Source organism: Lepisma saccharinum, chromosome 2, assembly GCF_977018435.1.
Source record: "Lepisma saccharinum chromosome 2, izLepSacc3.1, whole genome shotgun sequence".
NCBI classification, from domain to species: Eukaryota; Metazoa; Arthropoda; class Insecta; order Zygentoma; family Lepismatidae; genus Lepisma; species Lepisma saccharinum.
Window position 1 is genome coordinate 167162443 of NC_139230.1, and position 14005 is coordinate 167176447.

The window sequence follows — 14005 nt, forward strand, 5'->3', positions numbered from 1 at the left end:
AATAATATATCAAGAATCAAATTGGAAACAAAGACAAATCAAAGAAACTGCCCTCATAGTTCTGGCCCAAAAACCCAACCCATTATGGGATCAAACAAATGAAGGGCTCAGGTGTAAAACATGGTAAGTGACATTTTGGTAAATGTAAAATGTGCAATCCTTCAATTTTCGAGTGAAATTGCCATGTAATACAATTTGCATTGAACTCAGTGAAGCATTCTGAAATTGGTAAACACAAGAAAACAATTTATCTACAGTATAGTTTCCAATAACAATTTTTCATGATGAACTCAGAAATCAACAAAATGTCACTTACCATGTTTTACACCCAAGCCATTCTCAGGTAAGATTGAATGATAACATGGAATTTGTGGTGAATTTATAGTAAGTACATTTGATTCGATTACCACCACTGGAGAAAAATTCACTCGAAAGATAAGAGAAAAGGTGCTCCCTCAAACACAGTGACAGGTTCTTACTTATCTTCATCTCTCAAGATCTTGCAAATACATTTCGAAGAGAAGATTCCTCAGCTCGTCTCCATTCTCCTCATTTCCATTTTCCCTACCTCGGTGTCCACGTTCCTCATTATTTATTTCATCAACCATGATGATGTCACCTGCACTGAGACAAATATTGTGCATAATTGCACATGCTGCGATGACTTTCACAGCTCTATCCATTCGTTTTATTTCCAGAGCCTTGGTGAATATAGCCCTCCATCGGGCTTTCATCATGCCGAATGCTCTTTCTATTGTCACCCGGGCTTTGCTGAGGCTGTTGTTAAATTTTTTTTGTTCATCAGACAATGGCACCCCTCCGATCTGTTTAAATGGCGTTACAATCGAAATTGGAGCCAGCCTGCATGGGTAACCACTGTCCGCGAGGATAAAGTATCCTGGTGGAGGATACGAGGCATTCCTGTACAGTCTGCTATATTTTAATACCCTGGAATCATGTACAGACCCAGGAAAGCCACAAAATATGTCCATGAACATACCATTGTGGTCACACAATCCTTGCAATATCACAGAATAGGCAAGTTTTCTGTTAATGTACTGTTCGTGAAGGTTATTTTTTACGACTACCTTGATGTGGCAGCCATCCAGTGCTCCAACAGCCCTTTGAAATGCATCACTGTTGGCATGTTGGGCAAATCCATTACCAATTGCTCCCAAATCTTCCCTGGCGGGTAAACATATTACCTGCGACAGAATTCCCATTAATTCATTCAGTATGGTGACAACTATCCCATGAGCTGTTGACCTTGCTATGTTGAAACTTGCTGCAACAACTCTGAAGCAAGCTCCACACCCCAACCAGTACAGAAACACCATTACCTGTAATGAGATATAAAAAGTGCTTCAGGACTGGAAATTGTAACTCCTACAGCATACTAACCTACCCATGTATGCATACTCACGGAAATGATATTTCAACTTAAATTGCACTATGAATTGTTTCACTTCCTTTCAGGGTGTCTACCACAATATAAATCCCAAATTCTTGACTTTTTTTTTCTTAACCATATATTCATTCAACCCCTACATAGGTAAAGTTGGAAATTAGCAATTAAGAAAATAAATATTTATTTAATGATGAACCCTCTACCAAAAAGGCTACTTAAGATGAAAACTGAAGCTGCATTTAACAAGAGAATTAGACTTGCTTTATCTGTTAATGCATTCTGGACTGCACTTGGCAGAGTAGTGAGTCTCTGGCGTTTGGACTCTCAGCCAGTATAATTTTATGTGGGGCACGTCATTGGTGTAACTTTGGACTTAACTTTGGGCATCAGGTATGAACTTGAGACACTTTGGGGAGGGGGGGGGAGTCAAACAAATTTTCATCCCAAAAAAATAGGGTCCAGGATTATTTGCTAAATAGCTGTTACATTTGCGAAATCATCAATATTATTATTTATTACTTAGCTCCTCAGGTCTTAGGTTGTCAACAAAAGTATCCTTAACTTGTAAATTTTAACAAACCTGAAAAGCTCCCGCCAAGTTACGCCACGGCATGTGTTACATACTACTTTTGCCTTTTCTTCAATTACTATTATTTTCAGTTACAGTAATGTTTTCATAGTAGGTTAGGCATATTGGAGTTGGTTGTTTTAATATCACATTCCAGGATGTGTAATGCATTGCAAAGTGAGAAGCAAGACCCCGAATGGGCATGATTTCTGCATGAAGATAAAGGTGAAAGTTTTGCAATTTACAAGTTTTTCATACATTTTCTGTAATTTTTTGAAGCATTCCAGTTTAATGATAATATATCTTTTGGGCTTCATATATGTGTATGCAATGGTATTTCATGAAAAATTGTGAGGTATGATTTTAAAATACCGGACACTTCCCCAATTTATTTCATATTTTGCATACTCAATAATTTAGGCCTCATAATCACAAACCTGGAGTTAAAATTTGGCGCTCACATGTAGAACTTGCAAAATAACGTGTAGAAGGTTGTGATTTTACAATACCAGAAAAAGCCATAATTTCGTTAATAATTTGAATACTCACTAATTATGGGGTCGTACTAATATCAGGAATATATATTTACACCCCTTGAACGATGCACAGGTAGCCCCACAAACCATTCACGGATAGCCTCACGGACCATGCATGGTAAGGTCAGGTTAGGTTAGGCTAACATAGTTAAAATTTGGGGTCATAGATATCAGGAATATATATTTCATTCTTTAAATATTCAAAACACAAAATCTTGCAATAAATATTGGTTTTCCTGAGAAATCGAGGGTGTCGGTTGTGATCACAGACCTGCTTATTTTGCAAGTTCTACACGTGAGCGCCAAATTTTAAGTGCAGATACGTGATTATGAGGCCTAAATTATTGAGTATGCGAAATATGAAAAAAACTGGGGAAGTGTTCGGTATTGTAAAATCGCTCCAATTGTCAAACAACTTTTGCATGTATCGTATTTCACTTACATTAGTCAACATTTCAAGACCAAAGATCTTGGTTATTTTTGCATCCCCATTTTCAAACATACTTTATGTTACATAAAACATAGTAGAGCTCAGTAGATTTTAAAAAATGAGTAACTTTATTTTCGAAGTTGACAGAAATAATTAAACAGCATTAATCAGTTAATGAAAGCAGAGGCATTTCAACCTCATTCAAGCTTTTTGAATTATAATTTTTTGACCAAAAAAATGCAATAAGGTAAAAAAAAATCTATTTCTTAACAAACTTACTTCAAATTCTTTAGACCATCCTTGTGCTTTCCTCCTTAACTTCATGGCCAACAACCTTAGCGTGTCCGGGTTCACTCTCAGGTGCTTTTTCGTTGCATCATTGCACCCGTTAAAAATGCGAAGAATATCTTCACTGTAGCTACGAAGTCCACAATATGGCCCTCTCTTCTGTTGCTGAAAAAAAAATTACATTCAATATTTAACTTTACTAGCACTTAATATATCGGTAAAATTTTCAAAGCCGGGAAACAGATTTCTTCAAATTTACAGGAGAAAGTACTTACATAATTGAGTTTCTGTAGACTTGTGATAGGTCTTACAAGTGTTCTCTCTCATCGGTCAAGTTATTTCACCGTTAATTCATGTTTGTATGTGAGTGCTAATGGAACCTAACCTCGTAGGCATACCTCGTCCCCGTGATGGTTCGTGGGGCTACCTGTGGATGGTTTTTGGGGGCGATAACTGTTCTGATTGTTTTATGATTTCCCCTAGAACAAAGACTAATTATCGTAGAATTATGGAAATCATTGTCACGCAAAATTTGAACCTTCCTTAAAGTAATGAGCACTGTTTGGACTCGGGGGGGAAAAAGTAATTTATGTTGAAAAAAACAACTTGAAAATTACATTACGCACTTCTCATGGATAGGATATTCTCAGTCTACAAGAGACCGTAAAGGTACTTGTTTATTATCCGTCAGACAGATTTCTTCATTTCTACAGAAGAAACTACTTACTGTAATAAGTTCCTGTAGTATTGTCTAACATCGGGAAGGTGTTTTGTGTGAAATTCAGGTAAGTTTTCCGTATCCTGGAAACGGTTTTCTTCAAATTTAAAAGTTTGGGGCTCATTTGGGGGCAGGTGACTCCGGCCAATTTCTAACATGCCTTTAACAGGGAGTCTATAGAAAAAGCCGGGGAGCCGGAGTGGAGCATAGTGGAGCGGAGGCGGGGCCGCGTTAGCAGTTGGGGGTGGTACCCCAGGGGGCGTAGCACAGAATCGGTGGGAAATTTGAGTCAAAAATTTCAAACTAAAATATTTTTTTTATTTCAATGTTGCACTGATTCCAGGATGGCTAGCCCCAAAAACCATTCACGGAATGTTCCGCGAAGCAGGTAGGTAAGTACGAATGTCAAAAATTGACGAAAACTCAGAAGTTATAGGTGTCCGATGGATAGTAAACTTTTACCTTTATTTTAATGCTAAGGAAACCAAACCTAATCACGAAAGCATATATTGAACAAAAACCTTAAGTAATCGCTAAAACTCCGCAGTATGTGTTAACAGACGTACATAGAAATCGAACCATGTAAAAATTGCATTCGTAGCATGATGAAATCGCAATAAAACAAAAGGAACTTGGGCCTTATTTTCGTTAAAACAATATTTCGCAATGCAGAATAGGTAAGTACGAATGTCAACAATTACAGAATAAACTAGTTACAGACGTTTCCCGGCTTTGAAAATTATACCAAAACGGCGATACTACTGAAAACGAAAAAAACAAAAAATGTTAAATGTCTGGGTTACTTGTTCTTTCCGAATATTGGAACAAATTATGTGTCATGTTAACTATAGGGTATGACTTGAGATGACCGGACCCCTCTCCGATTTTCTTCATATTTGACATACTCATTAATTGAGGCCTCCTAATCACGAATCTGAAGTTAAAATTTGTCGGAAACGTATAGAAATTGCAAAAGAAGCGAATCAATTTTCGCGACCGGACCGCTCTCCGATATTTATAGTACTGCTTATACTTACTGAACCATTGGCGCGTGGTTAGGTTAGTTTCGGTTAGGTAAGGCAAACATAGTTAAAATTTGGTGTCGTGGTAGTATCAGTATCTAGAAATTGCAAATAATTGCGAAACATTGGCACGTGGTTAGGTTAGGCAAACAGTTAAAATTTGGTGTTGTGGTAGTATCAGGAATATATATATTTGGTTGTGAAACAAAAAATTTCACGAAAATCGACAGTTTCCATTCCGAAAACTAACGCCTTATTTTCGCTTATTTTGCGATTTCTAGACGTTTCCGACAAATTTTAACTTCAGATTCGTGATTAGGAGGCCTCAATTAGTGAGTATGCCAAATATGAAGAAAATCGCAGAGGGGTCCGGTCATCTCAAGTAGTTCCAAATATAGATATACCTATGTCGACACTTACCATCAGATAAGCTGCTACATTCATTCGTCTCCTTCTACGCCTAAGCGTAATCCTATTCCACAGAATGGTGGTCATCATTAGAATACGCAAACGCATGTTTACTAATGCATTGCGTCCATTACCTTCCTCTTCCATTTTCTTCTGCGAAACTCACAATCAACACAAACAAAGCAGACAAAGGTATTTCTGATTAAAGTTTACCGCGTAGGACGCAGGACAGATTAGCACGCAGTATCTGGAGTCATTTGTTCTTAGCTTTACCTATTGATCGTATTAGGCGCTGCAGTCGAAGTGCAGTTCGAAAGCTTTCCGCTTCCAGGCTTCAAGACCGCACTTTGAGTACGCTCTCGAAGTATGCTCGCTTCAAGTATGGTCTTGGAGCTTTCGGACACAGCCTTTATTATTATTATTTTTGCTTTGTCATCATCGCATCTCCCGATGACCGGACGCCTCGAACTAGGCCATTCATTATCTGCACAGAGGGACAGAAATTGCTAGCACCATCACTGGTGGAACCACATACTATTCCCTGTTTAATTTTTAGGTGTAGTTGCTTTGCTTATAATCTGTGTATAGTTGATTCCTTCAGGTTGTCTCCTTGAAATAATTATGCTAACATTGATTCTACCGTCGTACTTTTGAAGTAATATCTTACTTTGGGAAGGTGTGCATTTTTTACATCAAGGGATGGAGGTTTCCTGTAAATGAATAACTAAATTCGCATACAGGTGAGAAATCAATGAAATAAATAGATTGTCTGTCAATTTATTCTGTCGTCCCTGCACACCTGTATATTTGTGGCAGAATCTGCAGTGTTGTAATTTTGCCAGATTTCCTACCGGCGATTGAGGAAGAACACATGATGCAAACTATTGTCGTTCAAGATATAAATAGTAAAATGTACTTAAGCAATTATGTTTAATATTTTGTGATTTGTATTTTTTTACATTTTAAAGAGGTGTTGGCAGTCGTACGAAGGTAAATTGACTAACGTGGGTTTCTGATTAATAGTTAGATAGAACTCTGATATTTATAACGTCATATTTTTTTCTGGCTTGTTTTCCCGTGCCCGAGTTAATTCAATGACGCTTCTATCTTTTGTAAACACGATAGTGCTGGTTCTGTTGGTCCGTTAAGTACATGTTTACCATTATAAACCTTAGGTCATATTTAGGGCATAACGTTTTTCCAAATGTTTCTAAAACAATGATTGTGTTGTGCTGCAAGTGGAATAGAATGTGTCTTGAGCTAAATGAAACTAAACATTGTAATGGTACATCATAATCATACACATTTTGAAGTGTGCATACGAAAAATAAACAGTCGAACCTTTCAGAATGCATATGTCAAAAGCAAAGGCAGCCAAAATTCAACCTCACTTCCACATAGTACACCCCAGTAACTGCAGGAGTGTACTATGTACAATGTTGCATGCCAACGAGGCTCTTGTGCCTGGGCTCAACTATCTCTATAATAATCCGTGGGGCTTGTGTTTTATCACCCATATGTATGTGTCCCTTCATTTACCTCATCACCATTAATCCCTTTCGTCATGATTAGCTAAATGTGTCCGAAATGCGATGGTAATTAAACTAAACCGGTAAAAATTTACTATTCCACAAACACATGTAACTTCTTGGTTTCGTCACTTTTGACATTTGTACTTACCTATCTGCTTCGCGGAACATTCTTGAAGGTGTATTCACGTTTTTTTGATGAAGGTAATTTCAAGTTTACACATTACGAGTACTTCTTTATTTGCATTGTTTCATTTGCATAAGAAACAGTATTGCACGTACACCTTCGTAGATCATTGCACGTTATGCTTGTGTTTTGTCAATGCAGTGTTTCCAAACTTCGTAACACAAAAAATAGTCCAAGTGGATTTTTTTTTAAGCTTCTTTGCATTATTTTACAAACAAAATTTTAACTTTGCTTGCTTAACCTAAATTTGGCGGAAATGGTTCGTGGGGCTATGCGTGAATGGTTTTTTGGGGCTATCCGTCATTGGTTTGTGGGGCTACCCATTTTTCAAGTGCCCAATTACAAAATCCAGTGGATCTTCCACACCCGGTATAAATTTCACCACGCATCCACGACACGTCATCTTTTCGGAAAACAATGGCTTGGTTCTAAATCCTGCAATCGACAAAACACAAGCCTGACGCACGATAATCTATGGATGTGTATGCGCCTAAGGCTATTGTGCTTCGGAGAATTACTTTTCAACAAAAATAATGAATTTCCGCTATGATACATTCCCACATGACAGAAAACACCTTCCAGATGTTAGACTGTGCTAAAGAAACTTATTACCGTAAGTAGTTTCTTGTGTAAAAATGAAGAAATCTGTTTGTGGAATAGTAAATTAGTACCACTAAATCAAACAAGCTAGCATATGGAAATAATTCTCATACAATAAATTATATATTAATTATGCACATGTATAATATGTGGGACACACGTGCATAATGCAAGATATTTCTTAGTAACAAACTTAAGCTGTGAACGAAGATGTACAGCACTCACTACCAGTTTATGGTGTGAAATTCTAGTTGGCATAAAGAAGTTACCAAATTCCTTAATTTAATTGTTTGTGTGCAAGTGCATTCAGTGAGAAAAAAATAAAATCTACTTATGCACGGACACCTACATTGCTGAAAAATAGATCAGGAAGAATGTTCATTTGCAGACATAATTGTACCAAAATTTAAGGTACGAAGTTTTAACCCAAATTTAAATTCCAAATTGGTGCAAATAGGAGTTATTGTGTGTATATACTGTAATCTAAAACATGTGTTATAAGAAATCTTGATGGAATACATGTTTTGATTGACTCTGCTTTTCCTTGTAAACAGTACTCATAATTTAAAACTGCTCAACTTCTTTCTATGAACTCTTGAATTACTCCAGTGTAGTTTTAGTTTACATTTGATGTATTCCTGTACTTTGTTCTAATCAAATGAAAGTAATGTCAAACTGTATCAGGACCATTCTCCCTCAAAAATCATGTTAACTGTTTTTTAATGGACAGATTTTGATGTTTTATGTAATATAAAATTGGTTATAGCATGCGGAAAACACAAATGATGGAGATATTTGATCCCAAAGTATGGTTTGCATCAGTAAAAACCTATCATCTTGGAGTAAAAACCATTTGTATGCACACTAAAATAGTGAAAGAACACTTTGGAAATTGTTTTCAGCTCCTAACCTAATGACGTAAAATTATAGCTGTTGTAGAAAGTCATATTAGGTGCTATATTCACTTGTACGAAGCCTTTGGCCTGTTCTGGTTCATGGTAAGAAAACACATTTCCGCAAGCTAAAAAAACAACTGAGAACATTCATAAACAACGTGATATTCATAAACCATGCAAAATATTTTACTTTCCCAAAGCGGTACTGACAGTGAGGGGTACCACTGTATCAGTCATTCTGAGAAAAATTCTGTGTTCTTCCACTTCAGCATTGTTGTCAAATGGTAATAATAACAGCATATGCTTTCCTGAAGACTAATATTAAATGCTGTAAGTGCATCAAATTCAGAGTCTAAGTGATTATGCAGAATTTCCATATACTCTGATATGATTCTTTGAGAGCAGTCATTCATTTACTGTAGTCCTGACTATCGATTGCTACTTCCATCTACTTCACGTGTGGAAAGGGGTATTATGTCTGTAAATTCTTTCAGTGTTAGGTTAGGCAGGCCATGTTTATGGTGCTTAGCCAGGGGCGTAAGTAGGTTGGGGCAGCCAGGGCCACGGAAGATGGTAATTGATTCTCCTGACTTCTGTTTTTGTTAGACTGGCCTGCTTCAGGCAGATTATAGTGACTTGGAGGCCCAAAGCTGATGGTTTTGTATAGTTGCACATCTGCAGTAATTATGCCATGATTCCCCACTATGCTAAACAAAGAATGCCAGCAGAGTAAAATCATAGAGGTTATAACACAAGTAAGAATTGCAACGCTGGCCGTGAAATTAGTGTACACACAAAAAAAGAACCCAACAGCTTGCATTAGCCATTATTTAACTTTCGTTCTTAATACTGTAGTAGGTAACAGGGAAAGAGCCCTTTTTTGTAATAATTCAGAATGTCCATATTTTTTTTGGTAACAGTATTCTGCGATAGCAAGAGTTAAAATCTTGAACAAAAAATAAGTCAAACCCAACTCTCACAACACTTAATCCAACACAATGTCTGTTCTTAAAGAGAGGCTTTTGATATTTTGAAAGTTTTCCTTATATACTATTAACAGTGGAAAATTGAATTTTCAGTTTCATTTGATTATTGACTGTTCATTGTAAAGTCTTGAAGCAGATAAATATCACTTCTAACTCATTACAAGCATAATATCTTGATATTATGACTGCACATGATCTCTTGGGAACACTCTCTTAGAAATACGGCTGAGTATCTATTTTATTAGTTATTTTGTATTATTTGTCTCTAGCATTTATCAACAAACACATTTTTAATCACAAAGAGAATTGTATTAATTAATTACACATTTTTTAAATTATTAGATCCAGCCACTATAATGGCAGTAACTAAGAGGCCCCACTTGAGTAGTCTGCCCCTGGGCCCCCATGAGTCTCGATACGCTCCTGTGCTTAGTATTAATAAAAATCCAGAAATGCTTTTGTTAGGCTAGGTGGGTCAGGTTTAGGGCTCTTAAAATACACCCATAAATACTTCCAACACCTGATCACATACTATCTGGTCTCAAACCTTCTTTGAGCCTTGCACGAAAATCTGTTGGTAGTAAATCTCTGATCTTCTAGAACTGCATGTCAGAGACAACTGTAAACACAGAATGACTGCTCACTACAAAGCATGGATGCTCTCATAAGCTACTTTTTTTTTCAAATCATAAATTTTCCAGTAAATAATACTTATTGAAGCTTTTAACTGTCCTTATTAGTTTCTTTAAGCTTGAAACTTCCTTCCACAATTGTTCCCAGTATTCTCAAACACTTCCTAATACTCCTTGTTTTCTACCTTTATGTAAGACACCATTTTCTCACATGCAACAGGTCTCACTTATTACACAACACTTGAGCAACGTTGTGTTATGACTACGTCAGAACACAAGGTAGCAAGACCGTTGTGCGGAAAGGAAGACTTCTTCATATCAGAAAACATGGTTTCCATGTTAGTGTATGGAGAATCATAGCGGTAATTGACAAGATTATTTTGCAATTTCTAGACGTGACCGCCAATTTTTAACTGCAGATTCGTGATTGAGGCCAAAATTAGTGAGTATGCTGAATTTGAAAGCAATTGAAGATACTTCCGGTATTGTAAATTCTTATTAACATTTTTCGTGTCCATAAATTATTCACATTTGGTAAGATGTACAATGAACAAATCGTAAAAGTTTGTTGCAAAGTGTCAATGTAATTTAATCTTTATTTTAACAGTTATTATTTTTAGACTTGAATTTTCAGAAATTTTGCCTTGAAATCCTGGATTTATGCTTGAATTTGATCTAGGTCTTAAATCAACCACCCATCTGTGTCACCGCTGCATTTGGGGAATTATTGAGCGACAAGTAGTGTTGTTTTTAAACTGCTTCACATTTTCACATTTTGTACCTCCATGGGAAGATACATTTATGCATGAAAGTTATGCTTGCTTTGTATTTTACACTCACATTTTGTGACACACTCATGTGTTTTTAACATTGCCATTTGGCAACACTATGTTTAGCACCAGTGGCTCAGTTGATGGATGTTAATTCTGATTTTTGTAATGGATAGTTCACACTTGAGTATCCAGTTGCAAGTGAAATAAAGCGCTCAAATTGTATGCTTGTTTTTGAGAATTCTTGATAAGAGAGCCGGTAGTACATTGTGAGTTACCAAAGGAAGACTTGGTGGCTCAGAAAATAATTTCTTTTTGATGCTGGTCTTAACATTTATCTGCTGAGAACAGACCAGATCCACTTCAGATTGCTTTATATTTTTGTTTTACCTAAGGGAGCTTTCAGACCAAGGTGACAGGTGTCCATTCAGTCTACGAAGAAACCTTCACTGTGCATGTGTAAAGAATGGATCGAATGGGAGACAGTGCTTCCTGTTGTGAAAATGACCCAATTCCAGTGACATGCAAGTATCATGTAGAGCTTGTCATATCACTTGGATATTATCTGAAAACTCTCCTCTGTAATTTTGAACTTTCTTTCTGCTCCATTACACGCACAGAATTTTTTTAAACATGAGAAACACTTGCAGTTTATGGATGGGATAAGTTCTCAAAAGCCACAGGCCTTTTTTGAGGAGCCTCTATATAGATGGTATTTCAAAATTAACGGTTCTTGTATTGCGGCAAATCATTTTTATAGACACCACTTTTTCGTGCTATTATTAGTCTATGTGGGCTACTGACAGTGCTTAAAAAATCTTCTTCAGAGCTAGGCGCCAGCTCTGAAGATCAGGAGCCAGGAAACCACCTGCTAACAATTGTGCATACTTTAAGAAGCTGAGTCGGGCCCCGTGGCGGAGTGGTTAGCACAATGCGGTACAATGCCAGGGGTCCCGGGTTCGAATCCTGGCCTTGGCATGGATGTTAGTGAGTGTTCATTCATCATATCATTGCTCATCCCAATCTTCGCAAGTTAGCAAAAGTAGCACAAAAAGCGAAGTAAAATAAAGCAAATCAATCAATCTATAAGACGCTGAGCATCATCGTATTCAAAACATCACTAAATCATGTGAGGAAGCGGGGAAAATGGGTGTTGGGAAACAAAGAGTAAGAAATTGTTGCTGATTCTATGGGATGTTCACAACGTTGATAAGAAAATCATTTGCTAACTTACGCTGTACTGCAATTTGAACTTAGAATTTTCAAAATTTCGTACATGCAAACTTAAAAAATGGCAATATTACTGCAGAAGATCACAGTTGCCAGGCTGAAATTTTTAGTTGCTACTTGTGGTCTACTTGGTAGTGTGTCTGACTGCCATGCGGGAGACCCAGGTTTGATTCTTGGGGTGGGTGTTCTGAGGTCAGAATTTTACTGGCCTAGTCCATGCATAAAGTGGCTCTGGTGCTCACCCAGCCTCAAATCCATGTGCACTTGGGGGCAACCCTGGAGGGTAAAGGTGACTAGAGCATGGTGCTGATCACATCACCTTCAAGATCGAGCATATGTAGGTGATGTGGGGCCCTATCCACACATGCCATAAATGCACCTTCAAGGCATTGTGCTGCATGCAGGAGGAACCTTACCTTTTACCTCACTGAATATGGAATGTTTATTTGCAGCAATCTATGAATGAATCATAACTCATTTTGTTCAGTATGGAGCAGGCTCTAAACCTATAGCTGAAAAACTTTTTTCCTTATTTAGTAAGTAGTAAGAAGAAAGTAAAGAAACTGATGTTTTTCAAGAAATTTCTAATTGGGTTGGCCTCCACTTAGGCTATGGTGCAACTGGAGCATTCAAAACTGTATGTGCATGCTGCCTGATATGTGTAGCACTTTCATTGCAAAAATTAGTCTTGGTGTTAATAGTTATGGAGAAACAATATTTTACTTGTACTTGTGCCAGCTATGTTTCTAGCAGGAAATTGAAATCCTCTAATGCTTTAAATAAAAGTTAATATCTCTGAAACTATGAATGATTGAGTTACAAACCATATCTTGTTTTGTTCAGTTGGAGCTATAAGCCTGTAGCCGAAAAATCATTATTTCTTTACCCATTAGAAGACAAAATTATAAAAAAAGACTTATTTTGTCATGAAATTTCTAATTTGGCTGTGGTTCAAAACTGCATATTTTCTCATAGATGCAGCATTCTTGTTGCAAAAAATTACCCAGTTGATAGTTCTGGAGAAATGAATATTTTGCAAAGTATAGCAAAACAATAACAACACAGAAATAAATATTTTTCTTACCTTCATCATGTTTGGCTGCCATATGAGGGCATCATCAATGTCTTCACTCCTCACACTCATTATGACATCGATTTAACCCCACCCACCCCCTACACCCTCTGAATCCGAATAGAACCTACTAAGCTCCATCTCAATGTCCCTTGATGAAAAACTGGGTGTTCTGCCAATCTTGTACATCTTACAGGGTCCGGCAACTAAACCGAATGGTTTTTAATTACAAATAAAAACAAAACTCTTTCATGCAAGAAAGTCAATTTAATACATGTACTACATCTCCAAGCATTTCAGGAAAATAGCTTATGTGGTTGTTTCACGCAGTTTCTTAAAAAGGACAGTTCCATTTTTTTAATAGCACACATGTATTAGTTTATGCAACCTTTCTTTTCATTTCTGTTTTTTCTTCTTCTTTTACAGATAGTTTCCTGAAGTAGAAGTGTTGCAGATGACTTTTAATCTCTCATCATGTCGTCATCTGCAATTTACATTCTTGATGTCAAGGGCAAGGTGAGTGTAAATTTGTTTATACTGTGCTCGATTCCATACTTTTACACTGCATTTTTTATATGTGACCCAGTAAATAATTCAGCTGAAGAGTAAGTTGAAGTAGTACAAGGATCCAGGATCATATCAATGAATGAAATAAAAGTTTGTCCAAACTTTTATTTGAACACAGGAAACCCCTATTTAAATAATCCAAATTCATTAAAGTGATT

At 36.9% G+C, this 14005-nt stretch overlaps 1 protein-coding gene across 2 annotated transcripts in view; it reads left to right on the plus strand.

The window, feature by feature from the left end:
• Nucleotides 1-5959: 5959 nt before the first annotated feature.
• The window catches only part of LOC145984177 (AP-1 complex subunit mu-1), a 43356-nt gene continuing 35310 nt past the window's right edge, over nucleotides 5960-14005 (plus strand). Inside the window, exons 1-2 of one of the 2 annotated variants that reach the window (XM_083117668.1) lie at nucleotides 5960-6118; nucleotides 13707-13796. In XM_083117668.1, coding sequence (XP_082973794.1) covers nucleotides 13755-13796 — 42 coding nt within the window. In that variant the 5' untranslated portion in view covers nucleotides 5960-6118; nucleotides 13707-13754. The remainder of the gene's footprint in view (nucleotides 6119-13706; nucleotides 13797-14005) is intronic. The other variant, XM_083117670.1, reaches the window with a different exon arrangement.